This window comes from Trachurus japonicus, chromosome 11 (assembly GCF_045865225.1).
Source record: "Trachurus japonicus isolate A0001 chromosome 11, Traja_1.0".
Lineage (NCBI taxonomy): Eukaryota > Metazoa > Chordata > Actinopteri > Carangiformes > Carangidae > Trachurus > Trachurus japonicus.
Window position 1 is genome coordinate 8,219,831 of NC_140917.1, and position 16,541 is coordinate 8,236,371.

The window sequence follows — 16,541 nt, forward strand, 5'->3', positions numbered from 1 at the left end:
GGTCACAACTTGTCCACCAGAGCATTTTGGAGTTGTTGGATTGTGTATTTGATGAGTTTGATGAGGGAAAACAAGAAATCCCATGAGCCTCCGTAGCGTAGCTCTGAGCAGCTCACGGCTCTGCTCCACCGTTCTGAAAATAGCTTGCACCGACAATTAAAGGTAACGAACCTACTGCTATGACTATAGGGATTATGGCAATGGGCCAATTTGCCAAAATGTTGAACTATCCCTTTAACTTTGTGTCTAATGAGTGGGGGACTCACCATTATGAGAATGTAAAGTGTGTGTGTGTGTGTGTGTGTGTGTGTGTGTGTGCATATCTCACCTGTGTAACACTGTAATATTACTGCTCAGTGAGCCAACCGACGCCGTATAATGACCATGCTGAAGCAGGAAATCTGTTAATTAAGGGCTTCAGGGTTGAAACGTGAACGAAATATTCATGATTTCCACTCAGAGGTGACTAAACCCCCTTGTTCTCTGTTTTTATATTCCCTGCTTCTTCTTCTTTTTTTGTGAAAAAGTAAAAAGCTGAATCTAATAATTTCCTCTCTCTCTCTCTTAGCTAATGGCTTGAGGCGTTTATCTACGATTCAACAGAGGTGTTTCCAGGGGACGTTAAAAAGTGATGAACCTACGCCCAGATGTGACTGTTGAAGTCAAAATAACTGAATAATAATGAAGGTATTTTTTACATTAATTCGGATTCAGAGAATGAAGGGAGGAAGTCAGGGAGAGACAAAAATGATACTGTGGCAGTTTACACATCAAGACGACATAAAGCATCATCAGCGACTGTCCAACATTCACACCATTATATTGGCTGATAACACCTAATATATATATACTGTATATGTATGTATATATATATATATATATATATATATAACCTAAAAAGTCTATAATCATCATCATCATCTGCAGACATTCAAATTTATGCAAATGCAAATTGCTTTCTCGAATGCCTGTAAAGCACCAGTCATTGATCCCATTTGTTTGTATCTATAGGTCTGTTATCACAGAAAGAATAACAGAAACTTGGTGCTTTTCATGTCAATAAAAAAAATCGTTGATCATTGATCAATTCTTCCAAAATTAGTTTGAAAATAAAGGCAAAAATCCAATATAATGTAGCCCTATTATATTATATTATATTCTGACCAATTAAAGCTAAATGCTTCACTGTATTCACCAGATAGGTGCTAACGTTTATGTATCGTTTGATTCTGTTGCATTAAGATTGATTAGATCCATTATTAATGTAAAATATTGATTACAGCAGCTTTAAAGTAGAAATGTAGCTGTTAATCAGTTGGACTCATGACTTTAATGCAGTTAAATGGTTCAGTTTTATTAGCAGAGGCATTAAATGTTGTGTACCTGGCTTTTTAATGTGCTGTAAATTTAAGAGTTTGACATCCCAGCTGTGAAACGCGATCACCTGCTATTAGACCCTCGGTGAGAACAGCCCGTCCCACTGAGCTTCACTCTGTGACCTTGTGCTTTTTTTTGTTTTTTTTACTGTGTTTATTAGGTAGCATTACTTTTTAAAAAGCACAGAAAAGTGTTTTGATGTTTTGAACGCATCCCTGCTTCCATGTGATGGTGACCAACACCTGATGTCCTGTTTTGCAGCTGCACTTCACCACGTCAGCGTAAAAAACAAAACAAAAAAAAAACGTGAGAGCAGCAAGTCATGTGGAGGAAAGTGAAAGCTCGAACCGGCTCCATGCTGCAGAGCTGAGCGTCAGCTGCTGCGGCTGCATGTGGACGGAGTGAAGCAGCAAACGCAGCAGGACAGAGGTGGAAGCCAGTTAGTTTCTCTGCATTATCAGACATTACTGTATGTGTGATTTGACAGAGCTCAGAGACGCCTTGTTATCTGCTGCTAAAATACACCGCACAAGTCAAAAGATCAGACGTCGCACAACTGAAGCACAACATCTCACCCATTTTGAATTGTGTTGTTAAAGCTTAAAGCTGCAAATCAAAGCCCTGCTTAATATGTTTTTCATTTGTAGTGCAGCAGCAGTGCAACAAATCAATCACAGTTTAAAGGATCTCAGCTCTCACAGTCTTCTTCAATTCAACCAAAGAAAATGGTAAATGGACTGAATTTACATAGAGCTACTTGTCATTTTTTATACAGCGCTTTTACCTACACAATGCACTTTTTTTCTACCATTCACACACCGGTGATACATTAGGGGCAAATACAGCCAGGGATCGAACTACTGACCTTCTGATTTGTGGACAACATCAACGTCTTCAGCCTCCCCGAGGGCTTGGAGCCAGAGGGGCGTAAGTGGCTTTTGACAAACTTTACAGGAGAGACAAAACAAAATTTTGACCACACTTCAATCAACTGTATTCATTAACCTTAAACCACAACATTGCAACCACAGACATACTTATATGAATGAGTATTTATGTACAGTAATAAACTTATGGCACATTAATATTAACACAATGAACATGTTCTAAAACATTTTAAAATCAAAAAAATATGGACATGTCTATGGACATATTGGGCGTATCTGCTGAACAATGCATTGAATTGATTGAATAATTAACACTTGAATAAGTAATTAATTTTCATTTAACTCATTCATTAATTATTTCAAAAGGATCCTATGTTCCCCGCTGTTGCCGATCAATTGACTCTCTCTACTTATCTGGACTGTCTCTATCTATCTGGCCTGTCTAGCCTCTACCTGGTCTTTTTACTGTATTAAACTTAACCAACTCCTTTCTTCACTGCCTAAACACAACCAATGGGGCAATTACACATCCCACTTAAAGTCACAACTCAACTTCTCACTCCAAAATAGGCAAAAATCTGCAAAGTCACAACTCCACTGCAGGTATGGGACCAAAAATGGCATGTTCCCCAGGTCCTTTTGGGGAAAAGTGGGGAAGATAGATGTTCCCCAGTCACATGTTCCCCAGTCACACACAAAACAGCTACATAGGACCTGGAGAACATAGGGATGACCCCAGTAAGGCTCTCAAGGCATGATACTGTCTTACTGACATCACTCTTGCGAGGACATACATTCAAAAACAACTCTGACTCATCTTCAACTTCTTCAATATAGGATTAATCAGTTTGTTTCATAATATTCATCAAAAATTTTTCTGCCACAGACAGTTCCATGTCTGCAGTTTTCTCAGCCATTTTCAATGCTGTTTAAGGGCAACAACTACACTTACGCCCTTCTGGCTCTGAACAAACATGTGGGTCCTACATGTATTTACATGTATTTTTCAGGGCCAGAAGGGCGTAAGTCCACTTCAGCCCTTCTGGCTCCAAACATTACTCACACTTTTGTGTTAGGTCTTTATTGTTTTGTTGCTTTATTCAATACAGTTTGATCTCAGATGGGTCTTTTTGGCACCATTGGATAGAGCTCATCAAGACCTTTCTTTTGATATATAGAAGTCATTTTCGCCCCAAAATGCCACTTGTGCCCCTCTGGCTCCAAGCCCATGATCCACTACATCTGCAACATATAGAGGAAGACCAGGAGGAGCTGCTGTACAAAATCCACAGTAAGTAACCTTGAGTCAAGATTATGTTCCTTTTCGACCACTGCTTCTTCTTCAGGTGGTGTCTCTAACCCTGACGTTCTCTTTACTGGAAGGTAAGAATCAGATGCTCGATGTGTTGACGTTGCCTTTTATCTACAGCCTGAAAGCTCAGGCAGAACTGTAATGGCTTCCCCACTGGCATGATTGGCAGTTTCATCTGAGCGGCATGACGAGTCATCATCCTGTCATGTCTGACTCAACAACTGGTTATCCATCCATCCATCCATCCATCCATCCATCCATCCAACCATCCATCTATTTTCTTCATCTTATCCAAGGTTGGTAGCCTGGGTATACCCATGCTGCCTTGCGCACGATTTTATTCACTCTGCAAGTCAGCCTGGAAACTATGGACCCAATTTTTCCCTCAACAAGTGAGCCAGTAACAGAACAGGGATAGACGATGACGACACACCGAAGCAACTTTGTTGATAGCTTGTCGATCCAACATGGCGGCAGACGCTTTACCTTTCGATGCAGCGTTAGAAAGTGTTTTAAGTTGTTTAGACTGCAAGTTTATTTTGGAAAAAGAGCAACATTTAGCGTTTTTTTCCTCATTGGATTTCCGTCGCTCTACATACGTCATCGGGTATGATTGATACGATTGGCTATAAGCTACGGACAGACGCATTTGATAGACATTCGTAGCGCCCAATAAACAGCTCTGAGCTTTCATAAACCACGCCTCAAATACGAATAAATGAACGGGTGGTGTTAGCCAGGCTACAAGGTTGGGTCGTTGTGGCGTCTTTCCACTGCACAATGTTTTCCAGCTTCTTCTGGACGAGAGCTCCTCCTGAGATGTTCCCAGACCAGATGAACTGTACAGTACAGACTCTCTGGGGGGTCTCTCTCTGTTCTGTTTCTTCCTCAGCACCTGATAACCAGCTGGGCCTTCACTTAGCAGACCCTCAGGAGGCCTCGTCCTCACCTGCTCCAGACACCTCAGCTGGCTCCTTTTAATGCAAAGTGCACCGAGGTCCCCTGAGATGTTAGAACCTCCTAATCCAACATCCATCTCAGCAGACTTCTATCTAATATCTCAGCTCAACTAAACGCTGTAAATACATAGAGAACAGAGGATCAACAGTGCGGTTACTCTCCAGCTCTTTAACGGTCAATTTGATGGTGCGAGACATTTAGTTGGAGAATCTGTTCCCCTCCACTACCGCTACTTGGTTTAATTTCTGCTCTGTCTGATAGGTATTTCTAATCCTGAGACGTTATCCGTTCAACAGATATATTTAGGCGCAGTCTAGACTCAGCTGCAATGCAGTACAGATTTTGTTTTCCAGGTAAAGTAGCTTGAAATCTGCAGGGAAGATCTCCCTCTCACTCACTCTCTCTTTCTCTCTCTCTCACACACACACACACACACGGTGGATGTGAACAGACTGCAATGACAATTTACAGTGTTTCAGCACATCAAAGATTCCTCGTCTCTCTCTCTCTCTGCGATTGCGAAAAAGCGCTCGTCAAAACCTGCAGAAAGAAGTCTTGGGGGGGAGTTGGAGAGGCGACCGACGACCGTCCTGCTGTCTAAGTGACGACTGCTGCACATCAGCCTGCGTGTAACTGGAGGATAATTGAGTGTAGTGTGGCAGGCGGCGATGCTTTGGTTAAATGGCACTCCACGACAAACACACACACACACACACACACACACACACACAACACTGAAGCACCATGATGCTGCAGAATCACTGAGGTAACGGACAATTCAATATGAAATCTATTACTCTGATTTATCGTATTGTTTTCCGACCGAGAGACAGGAGAGGTATTTTTTTCTGTGAGGCACAAAGTCAAGGGTGAGATGTGAGCGAGGGAAGAAGAAGAAGAGGAAGAGGAGGAAGAAATGCAGAGCGGGAGAAAGAGAGAGAGAGAGAGCGAGAGCTGTTGACCGATATTTACTGTAACATTTTCCCTCCCCTCCCCTCCCTCCATCTCTCATTGACCTCCCTCTTTTACCCCGCGTCTATTTTTAGCAGCAGCCGCTCTAACTCAGGCCTAATATAAGAATAGATGTTCCTCGCAAGAAATGCAGCAGGAAAAAATATTCTGCAGGCGATAAAGTCCCATCACCCTGACCGATTTAACATGCTCATGATTTTAAACAGTTTGTCTCTTGATCCTTAAAACGCTTCAGTTCAACCCTTCAATCTGAGGACCTGTGGTTTTTTCTTTTTTCTTTATCTTTTTTGTTAAGGAGTCTCCTGCTGCTTGAACTGCAGGACTGAAACTGTTGCTTTATTTTAGTAAAACAACAAGTTCCTCCTCCGCACTCATCTTGATGCTTTTTTTGTTAGGTTTGTTTGTCAGTATGTTCTGCTTGTTAATGTTGTAAACCAGCTGTTTTCTTTGTATACCGGTATTTATATATACATCTGTTCAGTCAGTTACACATTCCTATGCAATTTTCTTTGCAATTAAGGCGCTACACTGCCTTTCTGGATAAACACTATGAAGTGTGAGCGTCTTATCTAGAACATAAAATGTACATTTGGGAGCAACATTGCAGGGAAAAGCATAGAGAGGTTGGATTAATGAAAAAATATCATAACTTTATCAATGCTTGAGGATTGGGGTTGATGGAGGGGGCTTGAGTGGTTTGCATTTCCATCTCCAACCAAAGGTCAGCATAATAAGATGCCCTAAACTAAACCAAAAGAGCAGCTTTAACCTTCCATCTGCCTTAAAAAATTGCAGGTTCAATGACATCATAAGACATAGAAATTAAAAACACTCCTGACTGTCCCTGATCAAGGTCACATTAGATGCATCCATAACAGTTGTTCTCTTGTTAAATCCTTAATGATGTGGGTTTTTCTTCAGTTCACTTGAGATCTAATGGAGCAGTTGGTGGTGGGACTGTGAGGTCTCCTATACCTCTGGTTTATTTCTGTTTCATTAGTTTCAGTAGGTGACTCACACACAACAAGACCAACTGTGAAAACTACTGAGCTCCTTGCACAGTAAAAGAAAGAAAAAAAAAAAGCAGAGCCATAGTGCACTGGAGTCGTAGACACTAAACTGGAAACAGACTGAATCACGTCCTTAAGCTGCAGCTCCTCTGGAAGCAGAACAAACATTTGCACGAAATGTCACGGATTGTCAGATTAGCTCGAGTCCTACGGTTTCAACACCACAGTCACATTCATTGTTTCCTCTACTTTTCCCCTCCTTAAAACAGCTATACTGCCTTTTTTTTACTGCTCCGTCTCCCCCACATTTATTTATTTATTTATTAAAAAAACACAGAGGCGTTGCTGCAGACCCAGTCGACCTCGACTCTTTCTGTCTGGAGCACAGGTTTCCCCCCCCAAAAAAGAGAATTATCAACAATATCAGAGTCAGATAACGTGCCCAGGACATGGCTGGTGTAATACGCTTTGATCTACTTCTCACTCTGCAAATAATGGAGAGAGAGAGGGAGGAGGAGGAGGAGAGGAAAAGAGAGGGAGAGAGACAGAGAGAGACAGCCAGAGGAGATAAGATGAGAGCAGAAAGCTAAACACAAAGAGGAACACACCCACTTATGAAACCAAAAAAAAAAAGAAAAAACACCGGGACGTTTTTTGGCTCTTCACACCAGCAGCTCCAGCTCCCTCCCTGTCCTTATCGCTCCTGACCAACCAACCAACCAACCAACCACCACCCCCCGATCCCTCGCCATCCGCCCGTCCGTCCTCTGCCTGGCTCAATGACAATCAAAGGTCAAATTTTTCCCTCCCTTTATTTATTTAAATCCCCCTCCTCCCTTTCCTCCTCCTCCTCCCACCTCCAGCAGCTTCCATTTGTTTTCATAAAGGACCTGATGAGGCTTTGATGGAGCGTTTAAAAGACAGAGGGAGGTGATCGTCCTCTGGTACAACGTGTGTGTGTGTCTGTGTGTGTGTCTGCATAAATGAGCACACACACCAGCTGTATGCTTCTATTAATGGGAAATGATGATACACACACACACACACACATACACACTCTCTCTCATGGAGGAGTGACCGCGCTTTCCTCGAACAGACAGCGGAGCAGTTTGAAGTGTGTCTGTTGGGTCTTAGCGTCTGTAGCGAAGCGGCTTCTGTAGAAAATTAAAGCTGGGTGTGTGTGAGTGAGTGTGTGTCAGTACGCTCTCGTTTTCCTGTCTTTCTGAGGACTCAGTCGTAGACCTTGACAGTGAGGACGTTTGTGGAAAGTGAGGACATTTTGTTTTGATCCTCGTGTCTTCAAAAAGCTGCTTGAGGTTTAATGCCCAAAGCTAGAGAGTTTAAATCAAACTATTTAATATAAGGAAATATAAACTATCACTATACAGCAGCTGCTGTGCATGTGGTCCAGTTTTCTATAGAAAGAGAGGATAGTTTTTTGGACATATCTGTGTATCTGTGTATCTGTCTCAGATTAGATTAGATGCACTTTATTGCCCTTTCTTGGACACATTCAGTGACTGCTATTTAAGAAAAAAGGAATATAATTCAAGATTACAGTGCCTATGAACACTACACCTCACAAATAATCCACATAGCTACATGTAAAACACACAAACATCAACAAGCTGCACTCTTCCCCTGCATGAATGAAGTGTATATATCATGTCATGTTATAGATATAAGATTGTTTCTCAACAATGTGACAGTAAACTCTTGACTATTGATAAAAGAAGCATTAAATAAGAAATCATTAGTTAGTAGGCCTACAGATGACAGTTTACAACGGTTGACGCCGGATTGTGGGAGGTGCTGATCCTCAAGTCCTTTAGGTTTGGTGCTAATGTCAACAGAAATGTACAGACTCATATAAGTTTTCACAGATGTTTTATCCTCTTATTAAAAGACAAAGTGAAACCAAAACTTCCACTGAAGGACACAATGTGTGACTTGCAAACATTAGCGCTGATTGTAAGTGTAGTTCCCACTGTTATCACAGACTATTTATCGCTGTAATTCATGGCGCTTGCTGCCCGGGATCAAACCTGTGATCAATAGACAACACACTCTACCTGCTGAGCTGTACTTATGTGTATGTGTATGTGTATTTGTGTATCTGACTTAGCATTAACTGTCCTGTCCTTCATGAGTCCACCGGTTGTGATGATGGGCTGTTTAAACATCTCGTGACCTTTAATTGTGGCCTGTTTGTTGCTCAGTAGTGAAATATGAAACATAAAGAGTCACAGGATATTTATTAGATTTTTCATTGTTTTCTGTTTTGCACCAATCAATCTGTCAAATGTCAGCTCATGAACAGGCTATAAAGATGCAGATAAAGGCAGTAAAGTGGCATTAAATGCAGTGTAAAGGACAGAAAATGTAAGGTGCATTTCTAAAAAATCTATAGCAAACAAATGCACCTTACATTTTCTGTCCTTTACGTTGCATTTGATGCCACTTTACTGCCTTTATCTGCATCTTTATAGCCTTTATTCCATGTTCCCTGTGTTTTGCATTGACGCTTTTTGAATTCCCTTGTTGTGTGTGTGTGTGTATCTGTATGTGTGTGTGTGTGGCTCTGGTTTGGTGTAGAAGAGCCGTGTGTGAAGCCGGTGGCACCATTGACTTTGCAGAATTGACCTACATGTGCAGAGCGTTCAGACTCACACCTGAGTTTACCAGCCCGGTTCTGACTCATCCTGCACGAGCCCCCCTATGTGTATGTGTGCGTGTGCGTGTCAATGTGTGTGTATCAGTGTGTGTGTGTGTGTGTGTGTGTGTGTGTGTGCGTGTCAGTGTGAGTGTGAGTGTGCATAACCCGGTGTGCACTGCCTGCGTCTTCAATTTATTACGTCGTTGCATGACGCACAGTAGAGAGCGAGAGAGTCAGAGAGATGGAGAAGAGAGAAGAGGTGAGAGGGGGGAGAAGAAGAAGAGGGAGGATGGAGATAAAGAAGAAGGGATGAGGAGGGGAGAGAGTGCAAGGAGGGAGGAGAAGAGGGAAGAGGAGAGGAGAGGAGAAGGGGAAAGAGAAGGAGTGAGGAGGAGAGGGGGAATTTTCTCAGACACCCAGCACACAATGACCTTAGCTTTATGTCAAGGCGGAGGTCTCTCTCTCTCTATCTCTTTCTCTGTTTCACGCACACACACTCTGTCTCTCACACACAAACACACACACTCTCTCTCTCACACACACACACCCACGCGCGCCTGCCTGCCTGCCTGCCTGGTGTCATCCATGTGGAGACGAAACCGTCAAGCCGCATCTTATTCCGCTCACATCGCCTCCTGCTGCCTCCTGTCTGTCCCGCCTCTCCCCTTCTCGTCTCCGCTCCAACACACACACTAAACACACACGCACACACACACACACTCGGGTGCTTCAGTAATCCCTATAGTAAACTATACAGACAGACACTACATCCTTCTCCTTCCCAAAAAAAAGAAGAGAGGAGCGGAACCAGCGGTGAGCAGCTGTGCAGCGCTGCAACTCCCCGCAGGTTTATTATTATTATTAGCCTATTACAGAAGTGTTGGAGCTCTCATCATCTCATCCCTTCTTCTTCTTCCTCTTCTTCTTCTTTTTCTGCCCTTTTTCACATCTCCGCCCTGCTAAACAATCTATCCATCCATCCCTTCATCCATCCATCCATCTCTCCCTCCACATGGCACAGTACAAAGCGGTGTGTTCTTACTGATCGTCCGGGATCCTATGCAGCCCATGTTGTCTTACAGAGGCTCGTGCAGCTCGGGGAAAATAAAATCCATCCGTCCAGCGGGCATCTCTCTCTCTCTCTCTCTCCCCCCGATCTCTCTCTTTCTGTGCTTTCCCCTCTTCTTCTTCTTCTTCTTCTGCTTCTCCTCCTCTCTCCCTCTTCTTCTGCTTCACCACTGTCCTCCTCCTCTCCGTATGTGAGAAACACAGAGGGTGTGTATGTGCGTGTCATCCGCGTCGCTTCCTCTCTCTCTCCCTCTGTCTCTCTCTCTCTCTCTCCGTCGTCACACACTCCTGTTTCCTCCAGTCATTGTAGATGTCGCTCTATCACTCTCTCTCTCTCTCTCTCTCTCTCACACACACACACACACACCCATGCTGCAGACAGACACATGGGCAGCCAGCGACACAAATGAACTCAAGGTAAAGCTGTTTTATTTGTTTGCTACTTCATATCATCATTAAATAACAGCAATATTCATGTCCTAATTGATTTTCATACGATAAAAATGTGATTTTATGTCTTTGTGCACATTGATACCATAGTTCAAATAGCGCAGAAACTGTTGCAGCAGAGGGGGAAATAATAATTAGCCATTTATTAGATGAGTTTGGTTTAATTCAACTGTCCTGCAGTAAAATAATGTCTTAATTGAGATTATAATTTTCAGGTTACAGATGAAAAGCAATGTTTTCTTCTGAAAATTAGCTTGTTTAACGTGAGACAAAAAAACACCAAATCTAAATTATATTATTTCACATGTCTTTCATATTTTGAAAAAAGGCTTTATTTTATGCAAGAACTATAACAATTATCACTGGTACATCTTGTTCAGGGATCTGACATCTGAGTACTTTTTAGTTTGTAATGTGACTATTGTCCTTGAACGTAGCTAAAATGTCTCCAAATGAAAAACTGCACTTTTACTCCTTAATCTGAGGCAGTTGAAAAGACACCAAAGCATATTGACGACAAAAAAAGAAAAGAAAAAAGAAACGGTTATTGCAGCAGCTCATTATGACCCATAGTTGCATTTTGTTGTCAGGCGACACCTAGTGGCCACAGTGATAATGACAGGAGCAAAGAGGCAAAGAGGGGTGAAGTAGCCTGGAACATGACAGAGGAAAACTGAGTTTGATTCCCATGTGAAAGTATCAAGTTATGTCATTTCGTTTAACCCTGTTGTTATTATTGTAATTGTTAATGTCGAGGAGGAACCAAACCACAACCAAGTAGATTCAGCACCTAAACCAGATCAAATCATGACAGTTATTGTAGTAACCAAGGCGAAAATCGATAGGACATGCTGATTATTGGGGTGCTATAGGAGACATGTGGGTCGTATCAGGGCTGGTTTGGTTCAGGTTGGACGACTTATGTTGCTAAAAACCCATTGTCTATGTTTAAAGGGATAGTTCAACATTTTGGCAAATTGGCCCATGGCCATAATCCCTATAGTCATAGCAGCAGGTTCGTTACCTTTCATTGTCGGTGCAAGCTATTTTTAGAACGGCGGAGCAGAGCTGTAAGCTGCTCAGAGGTACGCTACGGAGGCTAATGGGATTTCTTGGTTTCCCTCATCAAACTCATCAAATACACAATCCAACAACTCCAAAACGCTCTGGTGGACAAGTTGTGAGCTGCACATTCACCACGCTATGAGATAATAACAGAACGTTACCAGACAGAGTTGTTTTAGAGGTAAATGCAGAGACTGCTTGCCGAAAAATTGCCCACGACGGGAACGTGCATCAGCTGATTTTGCATGAATTTCCCTCTAAAACAACTCTGTCTGGTAACGTTGTGTTATTATCTCATGGCGTGGTGAATGTGCAGGTCACAACTTGTCCACCAGAGCGTTTTGGAGTTGTTGGATTGTGAATTTGAGGAGTTTGATGAGGGAAACCAAGAAATCCCATTAGCTTCCGTAGCGTAGCTCTGAGCAGTTCACGGCTCTGCTCCGCCGTTCTAAATACAGCTTGCACCGACAATTAAAGGTAACGAACCTACTGCTAAAACTATAGGGATTATGGCAATGGGCCATTTTGCCAAAATGTTACACTATCCCTTTAAGGTGCTTACATGTCCTGCATCCTCTCTGCTCCGTAGGTGCATGGGAACTAAAATCAGCATTGGTCCAGATGTGTCCAACCCCCATCACCCGTTCTCATTGGACAGGGCCAAGATCTGTCTTCAGGATGGAATGATTGACAGATGCAGGAGCCAGTAACGGCGTTTTCTACAACTTGCTCTGCTGGTGTTTCACTCAGGTACGTTCACTGTTTCCTGTCGAGTCTTCAGAGGTGAAATCTGAAAGGAACTCTGCATTGTTGTTGTTGTTGTAAAGCTGAATGTGGATATTGGCTGAGCAGGTAACTTGGTTCGTTCATGTCTGTACAGGCTGCAGGTTTTGTGTCAGACACGTAGCCATTGTGATGTAGAAGCATCTTAAACAGGTTTGCAGCCTTGAGACTATTTTCTCTTCCCTCTACAGTACCCGTGTGGATGTAAAGCTGAACTGTCCTCGGTCTGCGTTCAACAATGAATAATACAACATACACACTGAGACATGAGACTATAACACACCTCTCCAGGCTGCGTGTTTACACGGCAACCATCCGTAATTAATCATGTAACATTTGGATTTTTCATTCTTGTCAGCTTCAGATTCATCAAACAATCGGCTCCCCCCCTAGCACTCAGCTCTTACAGTAGGTGTGTGCTACCTACAATTACCCATAACACCCGTCACTGTGCAGACCCGTGTACATCAGTCTTTAGAGAGCCGGGGCACAGCCTTCAGATTTCATAATTTATCGGCAACACAGAAGTTGTTTTGTTGGTGGAGAGGGAACATGCAGACTGAGGCCGTGGTTGGTGGGCGTAGGAATCTGCCTCCGTGCTTCGTCCCCTCTGTTTTCTGTTTATATGATCATTAAACATGAGACCAACACGGAGAGGCCTTCATGGTTCAACTCAACATTCAAACTGTTGAAGTTTCACAGCGGACTCTGTGGTTTGTTAAAGGGATAGTTCAACATTTTGGCAAATTGGCCCATTGCCATAATCCCTATAGTTTTAGGAGTAGATTCCTTACCCTTAATTGTCGGTGCAAGCTATTTTTAGAACGGTGGAGCAGAGCCGTGAGCTACTCAGAGCTACGCTACGGAGGCTAATGGGATTTCTTGGTTTCCCTCATCAAACTCATCAAATACACAATCCAACAACTCCAAAACGCTCTGGTGGACAAGTTGTGACCTGCACATTCACCACGCTATGAGATAATAACAGAACGTTACCAGACAGAGTTGTTTTAGAGATAAATGCAGAGACTGCTTGCCGAAAAACTGTCCCTGAAGGCAACGTGCATCAGCGGTTTTGCATGAATTTACCTCTAAAACAACTCTGTCTTGTAACGTTCTGTTATTATCTCATAGCGTGGTGAATGTGCAGGTCACAACTTGTCCACCAGAGCGTTTTGGAGTTGTTGGATTGTGTATTTGATGAGTTTGATGAGGGAAACCAAGAAATCCCATGAGCCTCCATAGCGTAGCTCTGAGCAGCTCACGACTCTGCTCCACCGTTCTTAAAAATAGCTTGCACCGACAATTAAAGGTAAGGAATCTACTGCTAAAAAGACGCTTCTCCACTAACGAACGTCATCTCAAGGCCTGAAATACAAACTCACTCTTCACCCATCATCTGGTCTGGGACGCCACCGCCCCATCTCCCCAGATGAACTGACTAATTCTCCGTTTTGTTTTTTTACCTTCATCAGCGCCCGAGGAGCTGAAAGTTTTATTCTGCTTGAGTAAAGGCGAGCAAGTGTTGATACGGGCGATATCTGATGCATGTAATATGTATCGCACTGACTGGAGTCTGCCTCAGTCTGCAGCTGGGCTTCCCTCCCTCTGCCTCTCGCCCTCATCTGTCTCTCTCTAACAATGCAGTACAGCTGTTCTCCTCCTCCAAACATCTCCGCCCTCGCCTCCTCTCTGCCTCCCCCAGCTGCCTCCCTCCGCCCTCGCACACACACACACACACACACACACACACTCACACACACACACACACGCCGTGATTCAGCGAGGAAGGAGCTTCCGACTCTATTAACTCCATCTCCATCTCAGACGGAGAGCGGAGGCACGGCCCGGCTGAACTCGACTCTCTGGACTCTTCACTCAATAAACACAGCGACGACTGAGCTGCAGAGACACGGCGACGACTTCAGCAGCACACTTTAATTTAGTCCGACAGAGACAATTAAACAGCTGCGGGAGGAAGAACTCAGGTTTTCAGGTGCATCAGGCTCCTTTAAGCTCACCTAACCTTACATATAAACTTTTTCTCAATGACTGAGCATTTAGTGACCAACATTCAAAGGATAATTCCAACATATTAAAACTTATTTTTGTTGATTTAATGGTTTAAAATGATTCTTTTTAACATTGGGTGTGCAACTTTAACTTTTCCCTCTGATCCATTGAAGTAATCACTAAAAACACTGAGGAAAAAAACATCCATTTCAACAATAATCCTTAACAAATCCAGTATAAATCATCATTATAAACGATAATTAAACTAACAGGTGATGTGACTTCAAATTAATATCACTTTAATTGCTTTTAATGAATGACACCGGCTGGCACATTCCAGTCTTTTTGTTTTAGCCATGTACTTTCATATTACATTATACATTATACATTATCCCCTTTAAATGACATAGGGCTGCATGATATGCAAAAAAAAATCATATTGCAGTTAGTTTAGCAGATGTGATTTCATTTATTTTCAATTTTATTTCCATTGAAAAATATGTGAATTAATACAAAACAAAAAAAAATATGATGTATTTTTTGTTTGGCTCTTGTACCGAACAGAAATCACTAGGCTGTGATTTGGATATTGCACTTCACCATATTGAGATTACGACCTGTAACTTATCGTGTTTGTTAAAACAGAAAGAAGAGACCGAGCTGCAGCTTCACAGTGTTTGTGTCTTGTGTCTTACTGTATGTCTTCAGACTTTGGCAGAGACAAAATGATTCTTCTGTGTCCTCCAGAAACCTGCTTGTAAAAAGATTCATCAGCGCCGCAGCTTTTTATTAACGACGACCTGTTGCTGTGGGAGCTCTTCATCCTGACTTCTAATCACAGCCGTCCCGTCACCGCGGCAGCAGCAGCATCACTAACATCCTCACAAACACCGGGACAGTTACACGGTGCCAAACGGCGTCTCCTCCGTCGTCACCGAGGTGTCTGACAGCTTTACAGCTTCTCCTGACGTCACCGGACGAGGACAGAGACACCTGAGTGATAACTGATCTCAGCACATGCAGAGAGGTCAGAGGTCAGAGGTCAGAGGTCAGGCTGCAGCAGCCACAGAGCAGCAGGTGGAAGCTGAACTCAGATCAGATCCTCAGTTTTACCTGAAACCGTCATTCATTCCCCCTCGCTGACAGTTGTAATGAGCAGAGGCGATGTATCTCCAACATTGTATAATCTAATTTGGGAGGATGTATTGTTTTAGTTGAGCGTGTGTGCGTGGGTTTTTTTTATTTCAGCGTCTCTGTTTTTAGCTCAGAGTCAAATAAAGCTTCAGCAGGAACAGCTGAGAGCTGAGAGCTGGATTTTGGGCCTCAGCTCTGACGGCTGAGACGTTGACAGCCGGGCGCAGTAATGAATACCAACGTCTCTGCTGCTGCTGCTGCTGCTGCTGCTGCTGCTGCTGCTGCTGCTGCTGTGTGGACTCTGTGCATCCGGTTTTAACCTGCAGGAGAACAAATCACACAGAATCAATACAATATTTTTAGATATTTATAATCTGTTTTTATCGTATGTGTGTGTGACTGATTCTTTTGTGAGCTGTTGACCACACCTGAATTTCCTTTGGGATTAATAAAGTAAATCTATCTATCTATCTATCTATCTATCTATCTATCTATCTATCTATCTATCTATCTATCTATCTATCTATCTATCTATCTATCTATCTATCTATCTATCTATCTATCTATCTATCTATCTATACAGCAGCGATGAGCTTCTTTAACATCTCGGCTTTGTTTCACGTGCAGCACGTCAAGGCGCCGCCCACGATGTTTGACTGACAGGTGGAGTCAGGATGGAGGTGCAGCACAGAAACATCAACTTCAACAAGGTGCATGTGAGTTTTTTCTCTCTTTCTCACAATTAAAGGAGAATTCCGGTCATTTTCTCTAAATAATGCTCTACAGCTCTAGGTCCCCGAGTGCGACCATACAGTAGGAAAAGACCCCAAGAAAAATATGTGCAGCCCGGACCT

At 42.9% G+C, this 16,541-nt stretch overlaps 2 protein-coding genes across 6 annotated transcripts in view; one reads left to right on the forward strand and one right to left on the reverse strand.

The window, feature by feature from the left end:
* Window positions 1–10,453, reverse strand: part of LOC146978121 (uncharacterized) — a 58,297-nt gene extending 47,844 nt beyond the window's left edge. The window contains exon 1 of the mRNA XM_085790844.1: window positions 10,217–10,453. Within this exon, the coding sequence (XP_085646970.1) occupies window positions 10,217–10,244 (28 nt within the window). The 5' untranslated portion in view covers window positions 10,245–10,453. The remainder of the gene's footprint in view (window positions 1–10,216) is intronic.
* Window positions 10,454–16,312: 5,859 nt separating this feature from the next.
* Window positions 16,313–16,541, forward strand: part of LOC146978123 (uncharacterized) — an 18,927-nt gene continuing 18,698 nt past the window's right edge. For 3 of the 5 annotated variants that reach the window (XR_015036951.1, XM_085790326.1, XM_085790325.1), the window contains exon 1: window positions 16,355–16,403. Coding sequence is in view for 2 of the 5 variants with exons in the window: in XM_085790326.1 (XP_085646452.1) it covers window positions 16,362–16,403 (42 nt within the window). In the remaining 3 variants the exon portion in view is untranslated. Of the gene's footprint in view, window positions 16,404–16,541 lie in introns of all 5 variants that reach the window. The other 2 variants (XR_015036952.1, XR_015036953.1) reach the window with 2 other exon arrangements.